Source organism: Lathamus discolor, chromosome 5 (genome assembly GCF_037157495.1).
Source record: "Lathamus discolor isolate bLatDis1 chromosome 5, bLatDis1.hap1, whole genome shotgun sequence".
NCBI lineage: Eukaryota > Metazoa > Chordata > Aves > Psittaciformes > Psittacidae > Lathamus > Lathamus discolor.
This window is the reverse complement of record NC_088888.1, coordinates 49,456,815-49,482,736: the sequence shown is the minus strand read 5'-3', so window position 1 is coordinate 49,482,736 and position 25,922 is coordinate 49,456,815. Positions and strand designations below refer to the sequence as shown.

General features: G+C 44.5%; 1 protein-coding gene across 1 annotated transcript; it reads left to right on the top strand.

The window, feature by feature from the left end:
* The first annotated feature begins 9,403 nt into the window (after positions 1–9,403).
* On the top strand, positions 9,404–25,550 carry TNFAIP3 (TNF alpha induced protein 3). Its single transcript, XM_065680747.1, has 9 exons — positions 9,404–9,779; positions 12,592–12,904; positions 16,907–17,097; positions 17,323–17,470; positions 17,674–17,844; positions 18,584–18,764; positions 20,230–21,140; positions 22,937–23,169; positions 23,852–25,550. The coding sequence occupies exons 2-9, from the start codon at positions 12,592–12,594 to the stop codon at positions 24,131–24,133; spliced, it is 2,430 nt and encodes an 809-aa protein (XP_065536819.1). The 5' UTR covers positions 9,404–9,779; the 3' UTR covers positions 24,134–25,550.
* The last annotated feature ends 372 nt before the right edge of the window (positions 25,551–25,922 follow it).

Below are 25,922 nucleotides of genomic sequence, written 5' to 3'. Positions count from 1 at the left end.
CCTGATCTGTGACCAGGAACAGCTAATGACTGCTGTTTTGAATGGAGAACTTTTAAAAGACAAACATGTCCATGCTGAGTGTACTTGCAGCAGCTAGATGAGAGTGACTGTGTCAGAGTGTACCTAGTGAGCCATACAGACACTGAGATACTACCCCTAGAACTGATGATCTAGAAGCATCACAAGAAAAGCCTGAAGCTTATCACTACATTTTCCATCACGCTGAAGTGAATCAGATAAAGCCCCTCTCAGGAAGCGGATTCTGAATCATGAATCTGTTATAACTGATCACAATGCTGTTAGATCCACTCGATATGGCAGAAGAGATGTTTTCTTGTTCAGGTAGCAGGATGATCAGTAAGGGTGCTGTCGGGGCAGACAGATGAGTTTACAGTATCCTGGCTACCCCCAAAGTCTGGAGCACAGGGGGGTGCAATGCAGGCAGGTCTGAGCAATGTGAACAGTGCCCTGCAGGTACAGCCTGCAGACCAGCTGCACGGTAGCCTAGTGCTCTGCCTGTAAGAACAAAAAGGCATGAAGATTGTGAGGACTCATGATAAAGAGAACAAAAAGGCATGAAGATTGTGAGGACTCATGACAAAGAGATGAAAAGTTATTGCTGAGAGTGTCAAAGTGAAGAAATTCATAGGTAATCTGTGAAAACCACCCCTCTGTACTCTGTAGATATCATGCCACAGTCTTTATTCCTGTTGTTTGCATTCTGCTGCATGTGTCCTCTCAGGCTAGAGACCGGTAACGAGTGGTGTCCCTCAGGTATCGGTGTTGGGACTGGTCTTGTTTAACATCTTTGTCGCTGACATCGACAGTGTGATTGAGTGCACCCTCAGCAAGTTTGCCGATGACACCAAGCTGTGTGGTTTGGTTGATACGCTGGAGGGAAGGGATGCCATCCAGAGGGACCTTGACACGCTTGTGAGGTGGGCTGATGCCAACCTTATGAAGTTCAAACATGACAAGTGCAAGGTCCTACGCCTGGGTTGGAGCAATCCCAGGCACAGCTACAGGTTGGGCAGAGAAGAGATTCAGAGCAGCCCTGCAGAGAAGGACTTGGGGGTGCTGGTCAATGAGAAAACGAACATGAGCAGGCTGCAGCGTGAGCTCGCAGCTCAGAAAGCCATCCGTATCCTGGGCTGCATCAAAAGGAGCGTGACCAGCAGGTCGAAGGAGGTGATCCTGCCCCTCTACTCCGCTCTTGTGAGACCTCACTTGGAGTATTGTGTGCAGTTCTGGTGTCCTCAACATGAACAGGACAGTTCCATATGACAGTTCCTCCTCCAGAGGAGGGCCACAAGGATGATCAGGGGACTGGAGCACCTCCCGTATGAAGACAGGCTGAGAAAGTTGGGGCTGTTCAGCCTGGAGAAGAGAAGGCTGCGGGGAGATCTCATAGCAGCTTTCCAGTATCTGAAGGGGGAGCTACAGGGATGCTGGGGATGGACTGTTCATTAGGGACTGTAGTGACAGGACAAGGGGTGGTGGGTTAAAACTTAACCAGGGGAAGTTTAGACTGTATATAAGGAAGAAATTCTTTCCTGTTAGGGTGGTGAGTCACTGGAATGGGTTGCCCAGGGAAGTTGTGAATGCTCCATCCCTGGCGGTGTTCAAGGCCAGGTTGGACAGAGCCTTGGGTGGCATGGTTTAGTGTGAGGTGTCCCTGCCCATGGCAGGGGCATTGGAACTTGATTATCTTAAGGTCCTTTCCAACCCTAACTATTCTATGATTCTATGATTCTAAGATATAGGATATAGTCCTTCTCTGTTCCACGTCTCTACAATCTGTGCACACGTGTACCTAGATGAATATCCTTACTGAAGCCCATGTATTACTTTCACGATAGAAGAATTATTATTCACACACATATCCAGCATATGCTGTTCTGTGTTTCTCAGCAGATGATGTAATACAGGGTACTCTCTTTGATACTCATTTTCTTTCTATTTTTGTTGCAAACTGGAACCACCCCTGAAATGCAGCCATTTTTTCAGGAGAATAACATAGCTACTTCTCAGCACACACCTAAATGACTTTGTTTAGCCCATGAAATGACAGCATGCCATAAACCTTCTGAAATTGCAAGGGGAAAGCAATGCAGGCAGAAACACTTGGCCTCATCAAAACATGTCAAGCCAGCGCAAGCCTTTACTGCAGTGAGAAATCCCATAGAATAGCACGGAACTTCAGCAGCTCTCCCATTTGAGGAAAAAAAAAAAAGTTTAAAAACAACTTTCTGTAAAACTGGTCTACCAAATAAAGAAATGCCTCCTCGAAAGAGTATGGCAAATTCATCAATCCAATTAGAAAGCACGCAAAATGCTCTTGGGCAATGAGCTTTAACAGGAGCATACTAAAAATCATAAATCTATGGCTCCCCAGAAGTTGCCTGTCCCTAACACAGTCTATGTTACTGCGCCATGAAAAGGGACTCCCACCCTGTATGAGAAAGGTCAGGACACAGAGAGATGCATTTGCTTGGTGTGGGTGATCCAGATGGGGCAGTCCTCAATTTTAGTGCTCTAGGACTATGACAATGGAAAAACAGTTAGTTAGGGTGCTCCATGTAGACTAGAGTTTAATAGATTTCTATAGTATCTCCCAGACATGAGATGTTTCTTTCTCTACTACTCCCAAATCTATCTTGGACTTTTAATTCTCTCCACCTTAATGAGTGAATGGTTAATTTATAGTAAGCAGCTTGTGGGCTGTCTTCTGCAGCTGCAAAAATTACAAAACTGCTGGCATGCAACATGAAAACACATTCCCCACATGTACACAGCAGAAATCTTAAAAACATGCTCTCTGTGGAGATAGGAATAAATGATTATGTCGGTGTTACCAACGAGTACTCTCATCACAAAAATGGGGATTCCCCTCTCCCTGAAATCAGTTTGAATCAGGAGAAAACAATGTATTTTTTGAGCTAAAACACACGATCAGAGTCATCCCACAGGCATTGACTAAATCTATATTTACAAAGCAAAATCACAGTTTCTCTGGTGGGAGATGGTTGTTAGCTTTTAGGAAACAGTCCATGGACTCCATTATTTAATTCAGCAAATGTTGGTAAATTCCCATGCGAAAACAAATGTCCTTCTCTGGAGAACTAATTTGGAGGAGAATTTCTTGGGGAAATTCTGGCACTGCTAACATAGGGCAAATAGAATTTTCTCTCCACTTGGAAAACTAGCTTGAATTTCTGGCCACTCATATATGCCTCTTGTGTTATTCCCCACGAAAGAATTTGCCTCACAAAGAGGAAATGCCTTTCCTCTGCTTTTCAAAGTCCAGGAATGAATTCACTTCCTCATTGTCACTGAAGACGGCTGTGAGCTTTGAACATGCCCAGAATGTAGTTAACCTGATAACATACACGATACTGAAACCTATTCAATACTTAACATTTTTCAGGTAAACCTCAGTGGAACTGTTTGGCTGAGGGTGTGCCAAATAAGATTAAACCACACACCTACACTAGTTATTCTAAACCAGGATTTACAGTAAGCACTGGGGCTACCAGACCCCTTATACAATTCTATTCTCTTTGACAAAATCAAAACAGTCTCCTCCTGAAAGTGATGCTGAGCACCTAGCAGCAGTTATGGGGCTGACATAGAAAATACAGATGAAGCTCAATGGCCTGTGCTATTGAGGAGGTCAGACTAGACAATTATGAACACGAAAGTCTGATCAGAAGTATTCCATGTACTGTAGAAATTTACGTTTGTTGGCTATTTCTTTCATATTTTGATGAATTGGAGGAAATTACAAAAATTGCAGAGGGAAAAGAGTGACAAGCTTTGTGCTCTATGATTCATGGCTGAAGACTAACTTCAGATGGTCACTTTTTATTCTCTTAGCACTCCTCACATAATTCCATTGCTAGAAGCTGCTAAGAAGAGATATTTCCATAATGAAAACGGTGTCAGCAGTTCTTCCATGTTAGCAAGGAATGATACAGTCACTCAGTCACGTAATCACCAAGCACATGGAAATTAACCACAATTTAAAATAGCTTTACTGATTTTAAAGGGTGTAAGGCTGGTTTAATAAATGGACACATACATAAGAAAATATGTTATTGGAAGTATCTAAAAGAAATGAGAACAGGTTGCAGTGACTTATTTCTTTATTTATTTAACCATTCAGATTATACAAACCGCATATTTTTGGGGAAAAAATAAAACCTTATAGTGAGACTGGAATTCACTTGGAAAGCAGCACAAGATGATAATTACCTGTAAGCTGTCAAGTCTGCTGAACTGCAGGCTGTCCTATGTAACAAAGTTTGATTGACTGCATTGTACGTTAAAATTGTTTGAGGAATAGAGGAGTAAGGGCTTTAATTACATGACAAGGCAGGCATTCACTACCTGCATTCCCTGACCCTTCCCATCTACTCCCAGAGGGTATAGCTCTGCGCTAAATGCTTACCTCACACCTAAAGTTAGGATAGCTGCTCACATATACAGAAGGAAAAAAACAGTAGCTCCTGCCAGACTTCTGACAAGGCACTGTCTTTAGCTATTTGCTTGTTAAGCAGTTGCTGACTTCTGGATGTTAATGTGCTGGCTGAAACAAACAGCTCTGAAATCCAGACTCTGCTTTAGGGTCCCCTGCTGTGGTGTGCACTCTACATTTAGGCAGCACAGCAGTTGTCTCAGCCTAAAGACCAAGGGAGAGGCTAAAATGAGTGGGCTTGCACTGCCTAAACCCAGCCATTTGCTCTGTGCATTAAGGCAGGAAGTTTTCTACATCCATAGATAATACTGCAGAACCCATTGCTCTGCAGTGTTACCTATGCAGAGCTTTATGCTTGCAACTCTCAACCTAAATCAAAGACCATTACGAAAGTTGTAGTTTACAGTGTAGTGAAGTCTGCTACACTTGGTAACTTTCTTGAAGCAAAGACCACACTGTTAATATGCACAGTAAATAACCATGTGTTTAGGTCTTAAGGTACAGCAAACACAAAACAAGGAAAGGCTCGGTCACAAAGAGTTTGTAGTCAGAATTAAACAAGCAAGATGTGGAAAAATGTGAGACATGAAAAATCCTCACAATTACCATATAACTGAGAAACCAAGGCACCAGAATGTTAAGCCACAACCCCAAATCCCACAGGAAAACTGTGGCAAAGTATGGGCTGGAAAAGCATCAGGAACAACCCACCCCATCTCTGTGCTCTTTCCTGGGCATCTTCCCAATCAGTGTGAGAAACAGGGCACTGAGCTCCATAGGCCTTTGGTTTGGCTTACTACTGCTGCTTTTATTTTCTTCAATTTAGCCACAAGCCCTGTCTGAGCCTGCTTCAAAATCCACCGAAAGCACCTCACTCTCCTAGGCAAAAATAATGTAGGTCTTGTGCCCCCCTCTTGCTGGGGCTGACTGGAATTCCCTGTATTGTGTATTGCAGAGGTGAGTAATGCTGGGCTGTGGTGCTGTCTCAAACGTAGCTATATGTACCTCTATGTCTCTGCAGTTCTTACAGGCCTGGGGCTCGATCCACTATTTACAGATATCAGAGGAATGTATGACAGATAAAAATCAAGTTAGAAAGATATTATCACTACCACTGCAACCTCTTCACACATTTCATGCTCTCATAAAACAGAGCTGGAAAAGCATTCAGAGATTTCAGCTTGCCTGTTACCTCCACGGAGGTAAGTAGGTTAAGGCCAACCTTAAGTATGGTTAAGGCCATACCTAACCCTCTTCTGGCTAATAGAACCTGTTAAAAATGTCCAGTGTTTGCCTCCATAAAGTGAAAAAGCAGAGGGAACCTTGTCCCAGTAGCATGAACCCCTACTCCCAGTACAGTCTCTTGCCACAATACCCTGGTAATAATCTCCCAGGGAGTTTAGAGTCTGTTACTGTATTCGGATGAGTGTAATGGAAAATTCACAAAACCAGTTCAGCTCTTCCTATCTAAGTGGTAGAGACAAGTTTGGGTATTTTATCTATTTATTTATTTATTTTACTATCATACTGGATTCAGTAGTAAGCACTGGTTTGCTGTCTGATAGAGGCTTCAGGGATTTTCCTCCTTGCTTCTCTGCACCAATAAGCTCTTCTCATTGCTTCTCCACCACGAAAAGAAGCAACCAAAGGGCTCCTGGAAGACAGAAGTCCTGAACTCAAGTGTGACCTCAACCACTGCTATTGCAATAGAAGGGATTTCCCTTTTACGATCCTTTTCCTCCCTTCTAGATGAATCACCCCCCTTACAGAATTATCTGATACTGAAAGACCTAGCAAATGATTGAGCTATTAAATGCTGAATGCTACTGTCCATAAGCATTATCACAGTCATCCTCCTATAATAGAATATTACAGGAGTACTGTCTTGACAATGAGTCTTTCCTAATGTAATCTCTGAAACACTTGGTGATGCTGTTCTGAATGCTCTGAGGTCCTGGTTTAATTTAGTGAGCATGAGCTCCTCCTTCCTGAACAGAAATAAGAAGTGAAGTAATTAAAATAATTTAGAGATACAGAGCTGAATGGGTCCTTGGGAAATTTATTCTTCTTCCCAGGTACAATAAAGAACTATTAGTGACTGATGTGCATGAAACTGATTACTTAATTGCCCTCAAAAAATGAATATTCTGCAGCTTTCTTCAACAGCCTGCTCCAGGGTTATACAAACTTCACCACTTATAAGGGTGAGGTTTTTTACCCTTAAGCCTAACCAGCATCTAGGTAGCTGCAGTTGAAATTATTTCTTATCCTGTCCTCAATGGCAAGAGAACTTCCCCTTCCCCTCAAGAGATACAGATACACATGCATACATAAAAACATATGTGTGTGTATGTATATATATAGGTATGTATGTGCGTGTGTATGTATGTGTGTCTACACACACACTTCAAAGAAGAAAATTTTCCTTGCCCTTACATATACGTATATATGTTTATATTTTGTCAGATATAAACATTATAACATAAATGATGGGATAATCCATGGGGTATAATTACAAGAAATAGGAGTAAATCAGAAAAGAGGAATGTGTGTTCATGTGTTCTATAGTTATTGATGTTGTTGATGTTTTTAACATATTCCTACATTGCCTAGGAGATCCAGTTGACAAAACTTCATTTTGTGCTGTGCAAACTCAGATCAAATGAATTCCTGCCATCCTGCTCAGATGTGTATGATAAACATCAGCCTTAGCCATGCCACGTGCAATCAACTTTCTTTATCAAGGTGTAAATAGCAATTATGAATAATCAGATGTGCTTACTGTTTAGAAACATAAAAATAAGCTGTTGCCTTTTCAGGTTTTCCTGGGACTCAGCATCTCCTTCACAGGCTCATAGCTAATACCTGCAGAACCATTGGTCTCCTTACTCACACTTATTTTCCTTTCCTCTTTCTAGTAATTGAAAACCAGAAGGGGCTAAGACCACTTGCTAACCTATTTTCTGCAGTTTCATGTACAAAGCAGGGTATAAGTCAGCTTGTCTTTCCCTACTTCTTACTTTAGCTCCTCATTCCCACTCCACAGTGAAACTCTCTATCACTTCAAATGTTCTCTGGAAAACCCTCTGAGGGACCAGGGTTCATAACACATGAGAGAAATGCTTTGGATAAAACCAAACACATATATATAGCTTTTTCCTAATCAGTAATCCAGTGTCTCAGCCCACATGAGGTGACAGGGAAATTATCCAGGAGCAGGGAACAGGAAGATGCTGAAGGAAACATACTCTGGGTAAATTACACCACACCACACACACATAGTTGCCCTGACTATGCAACTAATTACACAGCCTGGATCCCAGCCATCCCTCAGCCCATCAGTCTTTAAGTGTGGAGCCTTCCTATCAAACTACTACTTACCAAGGCATTAGAGAGGCTAGGTGGGAAAGAAAAAAAAAAGGGGGGGGGGGAGGGAAGGAAGGGGAGAAGAGCTGTACTAAAAACCTTAAAAATCCCCACAAAAAATGGAAGGGATTATTCTTTTTCCAGCCATATCCCTGACTTCTTTTTGAACAAAGGCAGTGAAGGAAGGACAGGAAGCTTCACAGAGCCAGCCACGGGTCTACAAACACTAGGAAAGAGCATCTGCCACATAACCACACCATGTAGCACAAGCACAGGAGCTGAGCCTGCTGCTGGAGCTGAGAGCCCAAGAGGGAGCCCAAGGCTGAACTCTTCCAAAATCCACCTGCTCTCTGAAGGACTCAAGACCTAATTCCAAAGTGTGGCACTACCCTGGCTTCTCATCAAGTCAGAGCGGCGGGTGCTCAAGAATGGGTAGTGACTCAGTCTCTCTAAGGATAAAGTCCTTTAAGGCTGCAAGAAACCTCTTGCATTGTATTTCATTTCTGACTGCCTTCACGTTGCAAGGCTGGTGAGCAAGGAACTCCCCTTTTTCCAGCAGAAATCTCCTCCATCAGTCATATTTACAGGCCTTAAGTATTGTTTTTTATTCAGTATGTTTTTCCACTGCACAGATTTTAGAATGTTGTTTAAAGGTGTGAATTAATTGATTACAATAACTAAATATCATGATTCCTACAAACTGCTAGGCATGTTCAAGAGTTTACAAACACACTTGTGCACTAACATCTTCCTGATTTGATAACTTCAGGCAGAAGTTCTACCTCTTGCCTGCAACAACCTTACTTTGAGCAGGGCTGGATTAAGGCATATCTCCTGCCTTAAAATGCCAGCATATGGAGTCAGAGGATTATGTATCAGTCTAACGTCTAATTAGAGAAATGAAGCCACTTGTGGTTACTTACAATACAAATTAAACCTGTGAAGCAAATACAAACTAAATGGGGAAAAACTACAACTTGCTTGGGTTCGAAAACGGTCAGGAAAAACAATGGCTTCTAATAGGCAGGGCTCGGGATGATACCTGCAGGGGTGTGGGCACCTACACCCAGCACCCACACTGACACCAGCCTCTGCATGGGCACAGAGGCCAGCGGGCTCTCTGCAACGCTTGCCCGTGTGGACGCGGACGACGTAACGGCTCCTGGAAAGCAGTGCCTCCTTGGCTGCTGCTGCCGGTGCAGAGGGGATGCGGGTACACCGGGGTGCAAGAGAGCTGCCCCGCGCTCTGGACACGGCACGACAAGCTGCGGCGGCCGCTTCCCCAGCACAACTCCCGGCTGCCCAAGGGACCTTCTCCACGGCCGCGCTGGCGACGGGACGATACCCCACACTGCGGCGCTGCTCCGCCCCAGCCGCTAGAGCCGCGGGCTGCCTCACACCCCACCGAGCCCCGGAGCGAGGCCCGCGGCCCCAGACAGACCCCGCCGCCGCAGCATGGCGGGGCGCGGAACAACGAAGGACCGAATGACAGACGGCTCCGAAAAGCCCGCCGGTGAGCCAGAGCGGCCCATAGGCCGCTGGCCGCGCCTGGAATGCGGCGGCGCCCCCTAGCGGCGGCGGCCGTGCGTGCCGGAGGCGGTTGTCACAGGTCGGAAAGTCCCCGGCGCTGCCGGTGGAAATCCCCGGTGGGGCTTTTTGTTGTTGTGCGTTTTCTCCTTTCTTCCTCGCCAGGGCGCTGAAACAGAAAGGGGAAAAAAAAACCCCAAGAGGCTCGGCTCAGCCCCTCATTCCGCGGCGGCAACAGCAACAACAGCAACAACAGCAACAGCTCCGGCGCGGAGAGTGCGGCGGAGGGAAGGAAAGTCCTGGCTCGGTTCGGGGCTTGATGGCTGCCGAATACAACTTCTCCCCGCCGCCCCAGCCCCGTTGCTGAAGCAGGAGTTACCGACCGGAGGAGGAGCCCGCCAGCGGAGGGGTGAGCACCGCTCGGGCATAAGGAAGGAGGGAGGGAGGGAAGACGCCAGGGCGGCTTCCCCTCCGGTGTGCCGCTCGACTGCGAGGGGACCAGGCGGGTCCGCAGGGGTCGCGTCGGCTGCCTGCGGGCGTGCGGCGCCTCCTGCTGGCTGGGGCGGGCACCGCGGGTGTGTTTCTGCAGCCCTGGAGCTCCGTGGGTTTGTTACTGCTGCTTTTCGGAGGGCAGGGAGTTGGTGTAACTCTATGAAACCACCGGAACATCTCCGGACAGCGTGCAGCTTTCCCGAGCATCCCCGGTACTACATGTTCAGGAAGGATGCCGCCTCAGATCGCTGTTGAATCACTGTTTACAGCTGTTCTGGGAACTCGTAGTACATGTCAAAAGGTTAAAATAGTATAGTGTCTAGTAAAGCACAGCGCAGTATAAGCTAATCTAATTGTAGCTGTGTTTTCTGCCCTTTAAAGCCCTACCTTAGGTGGCTGGTAAGTTCTGCTTGTTTCATTGCATTGTTTGTGAAAAATAAGGGTTGTTCAGCTGTTGCCTTGATTGACATCTAATGACCATAAATAGCACAGACAGTGATTTCCATGTGTGGAAGGGAAAACATGCCTGCAGAATAGAATACTGAATAACATCGTTTCAGCAAACGCTTCTCTAAACTCAGTACTTTTTGTTACATAAAGCTGGAAATAACCATTTCAAGGGTCCGTGGTGGTAGTGCTTTATCATGTGATTAGTCTTTATTCATGTAAGAAAATCCCATCGACTCAATGACTCTACTTACATCAGTGAGAATTCAGTCATCTCAGAGCCAAGTATAGCTATGGTTAGTAAAGATTAATAAAGGCTTGTTTATCTTTAATTTTTTTAATCATCCATACATTTAAATATGGGATTACGAAATAGCACGTGTAAAACCATATTGGTAGGGAGAGTTGATGAGAAAATGTGTTATTTCCATTATATGGCTGTATGTTAGTGGAGGAATGATAAGAATATGCCATGTTTGTTAGCTAAAGAAAACGTTTTCCACGTATTGCAAGAAGTGCCAGCTCTGAGCCCTGTCCCTAGTGTTCTTACAAGATCAGAGGAGGTGCTGTGTGAATGCAATTGCTCTGACTGAGAGAAGAGGACTTTGCAGCATCTTGTATTTCACCTGCTTCTTTTTAGGGCCTGACGGGGCATCCACTGAACCCCTCCATCAGCTGGTACTTGGAGAGGTTATAGAAGGCAGCTTTTGGCAGCAGGTGTTTAAGGCCCCTGTCGTACCCTGGCAGGGTCCTTTCCAGTGCTTTGGCTCTGCAGTTGGAGGTGGGGATTACCAATGGAAGTGTCTTGGTGAAGAGGAGAGAGCAGCTGGTTCCCTGTGGGAAGGGTGCACGAAGTCCTTTTGTGCAAGAGGGGTCTTCTGTCTCTGCAGACCTGGAAGTGTCTTCCTGGTCAGTCCATCAGGCTGTAGATCTTCCTCCTCTTCCTGGCCCTCCAGACTCGCATCTCCATGAGAAAGTTTCCTAATAATTGCATAAACCAGTTTTCAGTTGCTTCTTGTCTACCTGTACTTAGAAAGGTGTATATTCAGCCCTTGGTAGATATTTATGCCTTTACATTTGTCCCTAGATTCATAACCACAATGGTGTGTTCCCCTCATGTAGCCAGCTGTGTTCTAAACACATTAGGCATGACTACCTTTATTTGTCTTAATAGAAGTTTTGCTTTCTTTTTTAACACAAAGACAGCATTGGGAACCTCTCCATGTAAAAATAGGTTGTTGTTGGTGTTACTGTAGTGCACAGGAGTTTTGAGGGATGTGGTCCCTACGTTTGGCTCTAGCTAGCCACAAAGTTAGTGTGCTGTGAATAAGTTTTTCAGAGGTGTGGATAGTTTGAGGTTATGGGGGTTTTTGTTCTTCCTCCTATAGCCCATGAGGCCAGAGATACTGAAGAAAGGGATGCAGGGCAGCAAACATTACGTGTCCCACTGTGGAAAAATATTGGGGTTTTTGAGCCAAATGGAAATGCTTTTTCAGCTGTGTTGACTTACCTCTGAGTAATAGCAGCACTGCAGCCTGCACCCCCACACACAGCACGAGCATCTCTGGGCAGTAGCCCTAATGCTCACAAAATATAAGAAGGCTGAAGAAGAGTAACATAAGCCTGTCCTTGAGTACTTGCTCTGCAACAAGTTTGCTATCTTCAGCCACCGTAAGTATGGGGCAGATGCTAGCATGGCATGTAATTCTTGGGGCTCTTTTTGGACTGAACCAAGCATCCCTTCTCAGAGTGTATGGGCCGTGGAAATGTGAAATGGTCATTATCTGCTGGTTTTTTGGCATGCCGTCGAAATGAGAGCTTGAAACATGCTGGAAGTTCAGCAAGTTCATATGGGATTACACTGTGCAATTTTCAATTAGTCAAGTTTCCAGGATAATTTTCCCTTCCCTTGATCTTGCCTTCTATTATCCTTACTTTGATTTAAATGCCTTTCTTTTTTCTTTTTTTTTTTTTTTTTTTTTAACAATGATGCAATTTCCTTAGTTATGGATAAATTGTCTTTAATATCTCAGTAAATGACAGCAGAAAATGATGGAAAGTCAGTGTCTATACGCAAGTAATGCAGAAAGGCTAATGGGTATGAGCTTTAAAAAGCATCATCTATGTAAGGCTCAGTGGTCTTCATCCACTCTGTGCTCGTTTTAGGCAAAACTGCAGCCAGAATCCAGCCTGTGAAACTGCCTTCTCAGTCTCTGCAGAAGTGATAGCGCCGTCGTGCAAGGACACTGACATGTCAATAAAAGGATTCTTTTTCATTTCAGATGTCTTCTAGAAACATGGCTGGCCAACACATCCTTCCTCAAGCTTTGTATCAGAGCAATATGCTGAAAGCCATGAAGATTAGAGAGAGGACACCTGAAGATCTGGTCAAACCCCCCAGTGGAATAATTCACCACTTCAGGACTATGCACAGATACACCATAGAAATGTTCAGAATGTGCCAGTTTTGTCCTCAATTTCGGGAAACGCTTCAGAAGGCCTTGACTGACCAGGCCACCCAGACTTCTCTGGAGCGCCAGAGGAAGCTCAACTGGTGCATGGAAGTTCGGAGACTTGTCCCTTTGAAGACTAATGGTAAGTTGTGAGCATGTCTTTTCACTTGCATTGAAATGGCTGATGTGAATGTAGCACTTTTATTAATAGCATCTGAGTTCACGTTACTGAAACAGAAGCGCACAGCTTTAAAGAAGTGATGCCTTTTAATCTTAGTTCTGTAAACTAAAATTCTTTCCACATGACGTAGTGTCCTGAGGCTGTAGCAGACCCCTGCCCATACCACAGGGTTATGAATAGCCTGAAAATCTCACAGATGTTTTCTTAATATCAGTAACCCGTGGCATGTCAGAGTAAAATACCAGGCAGGAAACTTGAATCTGACTCTGTGGTGTGTCAGCTGCCTCATCAGAAGTGCTGAGTAGCCTTTAATGACAGGCAAGAGGAGCCTTCAGCTGCTTTGAGTGGCGGGGATGCATTCCTACGTGCGTATATAGCAGAATTAATGTCCTGCCATAAGCCCTGCCTTTGTAGCTGTCAGGCAGGGTTCACTTGCTGTTTCAACTTTAACAGTGGTGCAGGGAGCGTCCTGGACATGGAGCCCCTGGGAGCCTGTCCTCACTGGCCCTGGAGTCAGCACCCTGCACCCGGCTGGCTCCCTCATCCTCAGCTACCTGGCAGGGTTTGCCAGCTCTTGCATTCCCTCAGCACTCACCAGTAACTACTGTGTGTTTGATTTACAGCCATTTTTGTGCAACACCAAGTTGCAGTACCCTTTTCTTTCAAGGGTAAGTGCTGGTTTGAGGACTTGGCTTTTGGGTTAAATTGTGTGTATTGCATCAAATGCTGTAAATTAAAAGTGCAGCAGCAGCTCCAAGACTGCCTGAATGGGTTACATGTGTCCACAGTCTTGAGCAGGAACCTTTTGCACATGACTGTAAGGTTTGCTGGGCATTTCACATTCAGTGGAGGAAAGATTCAGTAATAGCTATGACTTATGGTCACATACCTGAAAACTCAGACTCAGGATTCCCTACAGCACAGATTGTCCCAAACTGGGGAGGTAGACTGGGACAGTGAGGACTCCAGGAACATGGAAAATACATACTGTGCTCAAAGAGCAGATCACAGTGGCTATAGAAACACTGGGTGTGGTGGACCTGCAGCCTAGTTGGAAGTCCTTCTGTTATGTTCTGTGAACGCTTCTTTTCTTATCTGCTTATGTACTTGTTGACCTTATCTTCTAGTCCACATTCTTCCTATCCCAAGTTCTACCATGTTTCTCAGTCTGATTGTACACAGCCGTGTTGTGCAAAAGCCATAAGAATAGAACTGCTGTGCAAATGTTACTGCCCTGACCTAGAAGAGCCTGATCCTAATGTGTGTCTCTGTAACTGTAATAGAGGCATTGTCCTTATGGTGAGCTTGTGTGGGCTGCCTCTGCACTGGCATAAAATTCTCATAACTGTAATTAGGCTGTGCATGGAGACCATGTGATCTTGGACTTCCAGAAGGGCTGGAGTGGCAGCTGGGATAGGCAGCACTCTACAGGTTCTAGGAAGGTAACATTGCTTGAAGCATTCAGTCTTCAAAACTTCTCCCCAAGAGATGCACTCTAACAGATTTACTAGGAAAATGGACAACGTGTGGGTGAATAGCAGCAGTTTCGGAACCCCCATCTCCTGTCAATATGAGCCATGCAGGGGTTAACACTGCCTGGATGGGCCCTTGTTGCTGATAACCTTATGCTCAATAACTGTGACTTCTTACCTTGTCTCATGACCGTCAGCCAGTGTTACACATGGGAACAGTGTGGACTTGGCTCTCATCCGTGAGCAGGCATACCAATATGCAAGATGCTGAAATATTAGGGCAAGTTGAGGGAAGGCAAAGCGAGGACTCGGTTTGTGGCTCCCCTGTACCCTGTGCACTTGGCTGCTCAATCAGCTTCAGCTCAGTGCTTTAGGGTCATCAAGGGCATGAGTAGCAGGAGTGGCTTTGTGAACCTGTGGTTTATGCAAAGTATTTGTAGTGAGAGACCTTAGCACGGGAGAGAAGGTAGATCAGACCGAGGGAGAGGATCTCTGAAAGAAGGAACAGAAGCCTGGAGAAGCCATGTATTATCCCAGAAAATAGCATGTTGGGGTTTTATTTGGCATGAAGAATATTTTATTAAAGCATTTAGCTGCTTAACTTATAGATGTGGGAGGAATATATTAGTTCTTTCAGTCAGCGGTGGGCTTTCTTCAGAAAATACTGGGTTTTTTTTGGGTGAAGGTTGTAATTGTTGAAAACAGAGAAAGTATCTCCTATAGGATCTTTCAGTGTATGTATTACCTGATATGTGTATGAGTTTGTGGAGTGGTTGGGATTTTTTAATAAAAAAAACGCCCTTTTGAATCCCCACACTTTTCTTTGCAGACCTGTGAATGGAGGATAGAAGGAAAGCAGTAGGAATACAGAAATTGAAACTGTTTCTTGTTGGCTGCTGGCCGCTTTTTCTTTTGAATTAAAAAATTCCAGCCTCTCTTGGCTGCAGAGATTTCGCTTGTATAATGAATTGGCATTCATTCCAGCTCACCCTGCCACACCCCCTGGGAAAGTCCGAGGGAGGCTCCGCTGCTCAGCCCGGCACACCGCAGAACAAAAAGTACAACTGTTACTCAATTGCTAGTCAAACAGTGCAGGGGAATTCCAAGTGCTGTGTAAGGAATTTTGGGCAGCACGTCTCAATAAAGAATTGAAAGTGAGCTCTCGGAGAGAGAGCAAATACTTAATCTTATCTTTACTCTAGATTTTGCAAAGGGAAAATTTTAATGGGATTAGTATGTCAGCTTTCTCGGTCAGAAGGAAACACAGTCAGATTTCTGTCTTGCATGTTGTTCCCTGATTTTTGAGCTCCAGTAAGCAGCCCATGGACTTGAAGTAAACTTAGCAGGACAGTATTCAGAAACCAGAAGGCATTTGCCGGAACCTGATGTGCACTGAGTCTGTAACAATTCATGAAGTGTTGAGCTTTTTCCATATGAAAAAAACCTAGTAGCTTTACCATGGTCATGTCCCCTATTCCAAGGAAGTTGCTGTGGCTTTTTTGCACTGGGTCAATCTGTTTACCACTGTAGTAAACACCAGACCTAGTTTTCTATCTAAGGATATGACAATAATGATTCTTGATGGCTCCCTCTCAGGGCAGGCATGCCCTTTTGAAGAAGATTGCTAGAGACAGAACTTGAAAACCAGCCATAGGCATATTTTGTCACACCTTTTAATGAAGTTAATTGACTCCTCTGAGTCTCAGTTTCACCCTCTCTGAAATTGCAGAACATCACTTTCCTGCTACCTGTAAAGAGGAATTTTTCAGTTCAAGGAGGGTGTCTAAATGAAAATCAAATCATTGTTTTTCATTTAGTTTCAATTTTGTGTTTTAAAGAACAACCCTCTAAATGAAATATTTAACAGCCCGTCATACTATCAGTTCTGAGAGGAAGGCAAGAGGTGTTCCTATGGATGCTTTACATAAATTACTTACTGTTCTCTTTTTGTCTTGTTTTTGATTGAAATTCCTCTATCAAGCAAGGCCAAGTGCCAATCCTTTCAATGCAGTGCTTGCCAGGGGACATGAGGCTTGCGGCTACTATAGTATTTTCTTAGTGGTTTCTATTATCTCTACTACGTGTCATCATGTGTGTATTTGTGTCAACACTGATGAGGGAGAGTTACATGTTCTTTTGTAGTTTTAAGATGATTTTGTTGCATTCAAAACCTATTTCAACTATGTTTGACATTTGCAGTTGACCCCAAAATTTAGTTCGTGATACCAGTCAAAGTTAATAAGGGACATTATTGAATGACAACACTGACCAGTGAAGGGGCAAAACCAGTAGAGAGGAGACTTTCTTCCTTTCTGTCTCTGAGCAAAGAGCTCATAGCTGTGGTCTCGTTATTAAAACCCTTCTGTCTGAGGCTTAGGGAGAAGTACATAGGGAATATGCATTTGTGCAGCATAATCCCATATCCTGAGTGCTTGTGGGGTTTTACTTGAGCAACCATTTAAAAATAATGTACTCTTTCTTCTTTTTGCAGGTGATGGCAATTGCCTCATGCATGCTGCATCACAGTACATGTGGGGTATTGAAGATATTGACCTTGTCTTAAGAAAAACATTGTTTAGTGCACTGAAGGAGATTGACACACGGAACTTCAAGCTCCGCTGGCAGCGGGAGGCTATTAAATCCCAAGAGTTTGTAGAAACAGGACTCCACTATGACACCCGGGTAAGGTGGCCTGAGGGAATGCTGCTGTTCTCTGATGCTTGTCAGCATTGCCTTATTGATTTAGTTCGCTTTTTGGCTTCATGGATTCTGCTATTAGTGGAGAGTGGAAATAGTTTTCCTGTGGAGTAAATGAGAAAATATGATTAATTTGAGTCCTGATGAGCTGCAGCTGGTTCCTGACCTCCATGTCTTTGAACTGTTACTGAGGGATGTTTCTTTCCCCAGAACTGGGAGGAGGAGTGGGAATACCTCATTGAAATGACCTCCCCAGAAACATCTGGGGCTCGAAACAGGCTTCCATATAATGCACTGGAAGAAATCCACATCTTCATCCTTGCAAACATCCTCAGAAGGCCAGTCATTGTCCTTGCAGGTGAGTTGCCCAGCCAGTCATCTCACCGTGTTACTCTGTGCTGTGCTGGTAATCTTACTTCAGTAATGGCTGCTTTCCAGCAGATGCATTTCAGAACAGGGTGTTTTCAGCAATTGTTCTAAACCAGCCAGAGTATGTTTTTTCTTGCCTGTAGCACATACTTATTTGCGTTTATTTGTGTTTTCTTTTTGTCCCTTATGCAGATAAAGTGGTAAGAAGTTTAGAGTCAGGCTCCAGTTTTGCTCCTCTGAATGTTGGGGGTATTTACTTGCCTCTCCTTTGGCCAGCTGAAGAATGCTACAGGTACCCAATTGTGCTCGGCTATGACAACATGCATTTTACACCACTAGTGACTCTGAAGGACAGCGGACCAGGTATTTTTCAAGTACCTTCTTTGGTATTTATGTAGCTTCTTCAGTATCAACATGGTGATAAAGCATTTAAAGTATAAACTGGTTTAGATTTGCATTCTGAAAGTTAAAATAAATGTACAAGATTCCTTTGGAATATGTTCTTGATGTGTGACCAAAACCAGCTTTGTCTGTAAACCTGAAACTAAATGAGAAATAAAGGTTGCCCTCAAAATGCTATCTGAAAGTAGAGTGCAACTCACCTGCTTGCAGGCTGGAATCAGACAAAGGGTGGCCTCTGGTTCCTTGTGTTCTGGTCTCCTTTCCACACCTCATCATAAGAAAAGAAGCTTTGAAGGACACGGTCTAACAGCAGCGTACTGCTGTCTGGCAAGGATCATGAAATATATGCTTTGTCATTTTTAATGCACTTCTGAATGAGTAGCAGTTCTACAGGTTCAGGTTAGGCATCTTCCCATGGAAAGGCATAACAAACTAAGATCTACAATGCTGCCCACACTGAGAAGAAAATTGCTAGGAGGGGAAACATAAAAACTCCATGGGATAGGGCTAAGTTTGTGGTCCAGATGTGTCTGTGTCCTCCCCCAGTGGCACTGTTTAGAAACTGGTTGGTCTGGCCAGCCATTCTTCTCTTCTTTAAAATTCACCAACAGTGGTGACATCTCCATGTTTTGCAACTTGTGGTTACTCCTGCCTGGTAAAATATATATATATATCACTAATCCATCTTGTTTCCCCACAGAAATCCGGGCTGTCCCTCTGGTCACCAGTGAAAAAGGCAGATTTGAGGATTTGCGTGTGCACTTTCTGACAGACACAGAAGAGAGGGAGAAAGAGCAGCTGCTGAAAGACTATTTGATGGTGATAGAAATTCCAGTGCAAGGCTGGGATCATGGAACAACTCATCTAATTAATGCTGCAAAGTGAGTGTCATTCCTGTTTCCTCAAAGCCATCTTGTTTACAGAGATGGGAGAAGCTGGACAGTCCAGTGTGTTCCTTCATCCTTTCCTTCCTACCCAGTAGTGCCTGTGTTTACCCTCTGAAATATTAAATATTTACATTACTGTTGACATGCTTTGTAATTGTATGAGCTCAGACCAGTTTCAGATTTAAAAGCAAGAATGTCTTCAGACTTAGCAGACTGAAACTAGTATTTTGGAAGAGTAAACCTAATCCATTACTTCCACTGACTTTAAATTACACAGAAGGGTAGCTGAAAAGTAGTTACATCCAGGAACTAGTTAAACTCAACTCTTGCACTTTCTGTAAGGACACATTGCATAAAAGGCAGTTGGTGTAATTTTGGCTGCCCTAGGGGAAGTACTTAGTGGTATGTTCTTAGCACAGATGCCTCTATGCCCTGGGCTGTTGCAGTGTTGTAGGCAGGAAGTTGTGGCTGGTGGAGGAACCGGTGTCTGTGCTCATTCCCCTGACAGTTACGCATCAGAAACGTGCAAGGGGCAGCTGGTGGCACCCATCGTCTCCTTGCATTTATGGGATGCTGATAGCAGTGTCCATCTAGCCCCTTCCCCAGAGTAGGGGGGAAGTGACTCCCTGTATCCTCTGTCTTTGCTTCTGTTACAACACAGGAAGGTACCTTTATGCTGTTGGGTGGTTTTGGCTTAGAAGCCTTGAAATTTGAAGTCCTATCCAAAGGTTATATGCATACATGAAGAGTAGAAATTGAGCTTCCCTAGGCCCGCTGCACAGATGTTACCATTACTGGTAATGTTCCAGAACATGCCTCAATCCTACCAGCTGTGGCATGGTGAGGCTCCTGTGTGGGATTTTCCCCTGCTGGTGGGGGCAGAGTAGGGATGATGTGATGGATGCTAGCATTACACACACCACACTAAAGCCCTGTAATTTGTGTGAAGAATTGCACTAGTAGATACAGACCAAACAGGGCAAAACCAGGAGCAGATTTCATGATAAGCTGTATTGCAAAATACTGAACCCACTGTAGGAAAGGCTTATGCTTAGCATGGGCTGGTGAAGACAAGGATCGCCCGCTCAGCTGAGCACTGGTCTTCAGAGGTATTCAGGATTTGGGAGACTTTGCACTTCTGAGAGATTATCCATATTCTTTGTGCAAACAGCTCTCAGATAGAAAACCCTCACCTAGAAAATCCCTTAAAGAATACTTCCGGTTAGCATCATGTCAGACCACTTTATTAGATGTGAAAGTCTCCATTTGACATCACTGAACACCTGCCTTTGAAATTATTTCCATTTACAGCAACAGTTTTAACATCCTGGATCTTCTAGCTGAGTAATATGGATGTGCATTAAATCTACATTTCCTCCTCACATTGCTTGCATTTGTCTCAACCCCCACCATCTGCCCTTTTCAACCACTGATGCAGTCTTCCTTTTCTGGCTGTCAGGTTAGATGAAGGCAACCTACCCAAAGAAATAAACCTTGTGGAAGATTACTTTCAACTGGTGCAGCATGAGTACAAGAAGTGGCAGGAGAATGCTGAACCTGCAAGAAGAGAGAACTGCTCCAGGAACAGACAGGAACTGTCTCTTTCCCAGCTCTCCCTCTTACAGGTGAAATGTGAAACACCAAATTGCCCTTTCTACATGTCTGTGAACACCCAGCCCTACTGCCATGAGTGCTTTGAGAGGAGGTCGCAAGGAAATAAAGGAAGAAAGCAGACCTCCGCAACAGCACCTGAGAAGCTGATGGCAGCTGGGGCAGGCTCCTCCCATGGGGATGTTATTGAACCTGGGGGATGGACATCTGAAGGGCCTGTAACAGGGCCTCGCTCCGCACCTCCAATGGCTCCAAGCCTTTTCCTATACAGCGAGACCACAGCCATGAAATGCAGGACACCAGACTGCCCCTTTACATTGAATGTGCAACACAACGGGCTTTGCGAACGCTGCTACAACTCCAGACAGCTTGGTCCTTCCAACAGCTCAGATGACCGGACACATTTAGACTATGCCACATGCAAGGTGTGCCGTCAGAAGGTCAAAAGGACTTTCAATGGCACATGCAGCACTTGCTTCAAGAGGTCTACAGAGCGCTCCTCAAATGGCAGCCCTGCTTTCCTGCCCGCGTGCCACCAGAGATCCACATCTGACCCATCCCAGATCTTGCAGAGCCTCCTCCAGCACCCTTGCCATCAGGTTCCCAACAGCCCTGGTGAAGAGCCCCTGCCACCAGTGCTGCCGCCCGAGGAGAAGAGGGGAGGCAACCTCTGCAGGAAACCTGGCTGCAAGTTCTTTGGGACGTTGCAGAATGAGGGCTTTTGCACGCTGTGTTTCTTTGAGTACAGGGAAAACCATGGTAAGTGGAGAGGCGGTGAGCTCTGGCACACTTCAGCTGCAGATTGGCCTCCTTGAGCTATGAAGCTGTGCATGCACTGGGTGCTAAAAGGGCGGGGGGTGATGGGAATGGTGTGGAGCAGAAGCAGCACTGTGAGAAGGTGCTTTTTTGACTGATAATGTCTCATAAGAGGGCACACAGTCACAGTGTGGGAAATTGTGAAATGTCTTGTAAAACTTCCTGTCAGCTTTCATGGAAGCAAAACTAGCTCAAGGACAGAGGTGGGGTTTGATCCCTCCCCACCATCTACTGCAGTCATGATTTGGTATGAATTTTCTTCACAGCTAGACAAGTTATAAGGGTCAATGAAGAAAATGCTATTGTATTGATGGTACTGAAAACCAGTTATGTTAGCAAGGCTTTTAAAAAGCTTGGGAAGAATTTGAAGATCTATATCTGTTCTAGATGTAACAGATATAACACTCTGGCATCACTACTGAAGTCACCTTGCTAAGCAGAGCAAGTAAAAGTTGACTGTAAATAATGTTCTTGTATTTTGGAGTAATTTAGAAGTGCATTGTTATAATCTACCTTAAAATCTTCCTTGGTGATATCATACGTATGCGTGCATGTGTGTGTTTAAAGGCAGGCCTTCAAAATCTCAATACCCTGGGAATAAATCACAACATGAAATCTTTGTCTTTCATAGAGTCATAGAATAGCTAGGGTTGGAAAGAACCTTAAGATCATCTAGTTCCAATGCCCCTGCCATGGGCAGGGACACCTCACACTAAACCACGGGTTAAAACTTAAACAGGGGAAGTTTAGATTGGATATACGGAGGAAGTTCTTTCCTGTTAGGGTGGTGAGGCACTGGAATCGGTTGCCCAGAGAGGCTGTGAGTGCTCCATCCCTGACGGTGTTCAAGGCCAGGTTGGATGAAGCCTTGGGTGGCATGGTTTAGTGTGAGGTGTCCCTGCCCATGGCAGGGGGGTTGGAACTAGATGATCTTGAGGTCCTTTCCAACCGTAACTATTCTGTGATTCTATGTCGCCCAAGGCTTCGTCCAACCTGGCCTTGAACACCACCAGGGATGGAACTACTGGCCTGTTACACAGGCAAAGAGCCTTTGGGTATAGAAGGTGAAAGGCACATGTAAGAGAGAATAATTGCTTATCTCTTATGTCTCATTGCTGACAAGTGTGCCAACACAAACACAGAAATATAAGATGGTTTGGGTTGGAAGAGACCTTTAAAGACTATGTAGTCCCATTCCCCTGCCGTATGTAGGAACATCTTTCACAATGCTGCACTTTCAAATTAGGGAACCTCTATGCCAGCTTGCAATAGCTTATTTTCCAATGTTCTTCACAATGAGAATTCTTTCCTTCTAATTGTGGAATATATAAGATTGCTTCATGAGACCAAAAAGCATAAGGCACTTTTTCCCAGTAAGGTCTGTGCTACTGTACCACCATTACTCCTGAAATGGAGGAGGCAGGGGAATATCAGGCTAAGTCACAGATGACATGCTGAAGCCAAAGGTGAAATTCCTCTTGACTTCAATGGGATCTGTTTTTCCCACTGAGGGCAACTTTTTCCCAGATCAGTTGTTTCAACAGGTTCTGATGTGAAAATCTGGCTGTATTAGCTCCCTTATTTACGTAACATGTAGGAAAGTTCATCAACTTGAGGGGCTCAGGATTGTCACATCTTTTGGGTTATTTTTATTTTTAAATTGGGTAACTTTTCATAGTTGCTTTGGCTCATCAGATCTATGAGGCACATTCAAACTCCTCCTGTCCTTCGTATTACAGACAGTGCTTTGCTATGCCACCAGAGGAGACCTCAGAGGAAGTCCTCACCAGTGGGTCAATCAGGGACCTCTGCTGCCGCCTTCCGTAACACTGTGTCCTGCCAGCGGCGTGACTGTGACACCCTGGGCAGCACGATGCTCGAGGGGTATTGCCAGAACTGCTTCATTAAAGCCCAGAACCAGCGATTTCGGGAAGCCAGGAGAACAGAAGAACAGCTGGTGAGACAGCCAGAAGTAAGTGTGAACTTCTCACCATCTTCCTGTTGCTTAGCACTGCTTAGCACTGTTTTTCTCTTGTGTAAACAACTCAGGATGCATACTAGAAAATCCTCTACTGACTGCATCCTATGTATCATGGAGAGACAAGTGTATGGCATGATTTTTATGTGCTGCAACTGAGCAGCACTCCTAAAAGCCACTCTCAGTTTAGGGTTATCATGGCCGTGCTCAGTTTTACCTCGGCTGGGAGTTTGCCAGCAATTTCAGTGGAAGCAACTGGACCAACAGGTGATTTGTTTGCTGTCTGGGGAGAGATTTTAATTACTATTCTAGATCTATGCAACTGCATCGAGGGCTTTAGTCCGCTTCATGTTGCCTTTTTTATTGAGCCCATTACAGACTTTTTGTTCCACATTTTTTAATGTTTTATAAATTTGGTTTGGTTTGGCCCTTTTAGAACTGAGAGTTACTGAAGATAAAAACAATTATTGATTTTTTCTAAGAAATGACAGAATCTGTGATTTTCTTTGGTAAAGCCCAACATGGCTTTTGGTATCGCACTTTTCAGAAGCAGCATGTGTCTGCATGTAACCCCAGTGATTACCTATACAGACTATGAGCAGAGCTGCAAATGAATGAAAAGCCACTTGTGCTGCAGGCACAGCAACTGACAAGTGTGTTTTAATGTTTTTTCAAGAGAACAGAACAGCACAGAGATCTGCAGCGAACAGCACTGAGTAAGCAGAAGAGACAGTGTGCTGTGGCTTCATGCAGAAACAACCTGGACTGCAGGAACAATGACTTGTGCCAGGAGTGCCAGCGCCTCGGTCTGTTTCCACCATCAGGGAGTGCCAGGAACCCATCTGCAGAGGAGCCCCCAAAGCAGCGCTGCCGAGCCCCTGCCTGTGATCACTATGGCAATGCCAAGTGCAACGGCTACTGCAATGAGTGCTACCAGTTCAAGCAGATCTATGGCTAGTGGAGGGGAGGACTTGGTAAAGAACAGGAAAGCAGTACCAGCTACTTCCTTCACTGAAATGGTGCTATGTCCAGAACACTTAATAGTCCTGTGAGTGGGAGGGAGGGGAGGAATATAAGCTGTGTGCTCATGTTCATGTTTATTCCCAAGATGGGAATAAATGTCTGCTCCTCTAAACACTGCATACAAGGACTGCTGAGAAGAGCAGGTTGCCTTCTGCACAGAGCTTTCGTGACTAAGCTCCTACAATGCCATATTTAATTCTTGGACTTCCCAGGAGGAAGTGTGAAGCATTTGAATCCAGAGAACTTCCCAGTTCTGCCTCTTTCTTAATACCTCCCCTGCTCCTGGGTGAGGCACTGCAGCTGCTGTCAGAGGTGCAGGACCTCTTTGTGTTCGCATACATCAGTCAGAGGCAAGTCTTTCCTGAGCAGGATCCTGCAGGACAGGCTGATGCAACTTGCAGTTCATGTCTGAAGAAACTTGCTGTGGGTTGCGTGTTGGTGTTCTTACAGAGCTCTTCTAGGTGAGAGCTCCCACAGGTGTTCAGGGTGTTAATGGTGAGCAGTGCTGTGTTTGCAGAGCCCTCAGTAAACCACAGCCGGATACAAGACCAGCATTGGTCTGCTCCTTTAACATGTTTAACTAATCAGCATTTAGATCCTTTCCCATATCCCAGGACATCTGAAAAGACAGGTGATTACAGAAGCAACTTTCATGAGCATATGCATGTGGTGGGAAAACTGAATCCTGCTGTTCTCTGCTCTTGTAGAAGGAATTGCCTCCAACAGACAAAAAAAACCCAAAGTCCTTCAGCTTCAGTTCTGAAACCAGAGCAACTCTTCTCTTGCATTTGTAAGTGTTGGGAATATGTGTGCTGCTCTTCTTACCCATTTCTATCTCAATTCTGTCATCCTTGATGTGATTCTGTTATCATGCAAACAGCTTGGAGCTCTATAGCAGAATGCTTTTGGTTTGAGATTTTACTCCTGGAGTTCAATCTGCAGTACTTTCGTGATCTTGCTGTTACTGTTGTGCCCAGTGCCTGCTTCTCTCTTCTCCTTTCATGCCTTTAAAGTTTTCAGCATCTATTTTGCTGCTATGATTTTGGAGGTGACAACTCTTCTAAGTTGCTTCTCAAATTTGGAAACTTTTTCTACTTACCAAAAAACAGGTTTTTGAAAAGCCAAAAAAACCCAAACTCATGACTTATTTCTGTTAAAGTTCATATATTTGTGAAACTTAATGTGAACATGTTTTATTAAAATATTTATACTATTTGAAACAATGCAACTTGAAATTTGCACAGCTAGGATTTTTTTTTATGTGTATTTACCCTTGTGTTGAAAGTTACAAACTTAAATGTATAATTGAAAAACATTCTCTGATATAAAGAAATAAATTATTGAAGGATTGACTTGGTGATTTTATACTGGTTCTTACCAGTGCTCTTGAGAGCACAGTTGAGCATGGGACACCCCCTGAAGAAAGCATTTCTGTGCAGGACCACCATTCAGCGTGTTATCAAGTGCTCCCTCGTTTGGATCATGTAGCCAAGCACTTTGAAGTGGTGATAACTTACTGAGAATCTCTGCACACTCTCACATTATGTCAGCATTCTCTCAGGAAGAGCTCTTGGTGCTGTCAGTGTGCACAGGGAGTTGCTCCTGTGGGTACAGAGTATCTCCAGTCCCCAAAAGGATGGATGTGGGAGAGTAAGGATGTTGCAGGACCAGCTTCAAGGTAAGCTGAGCTAGACTGACTTGGCTTTGCTTTCTTCATTCTTCTA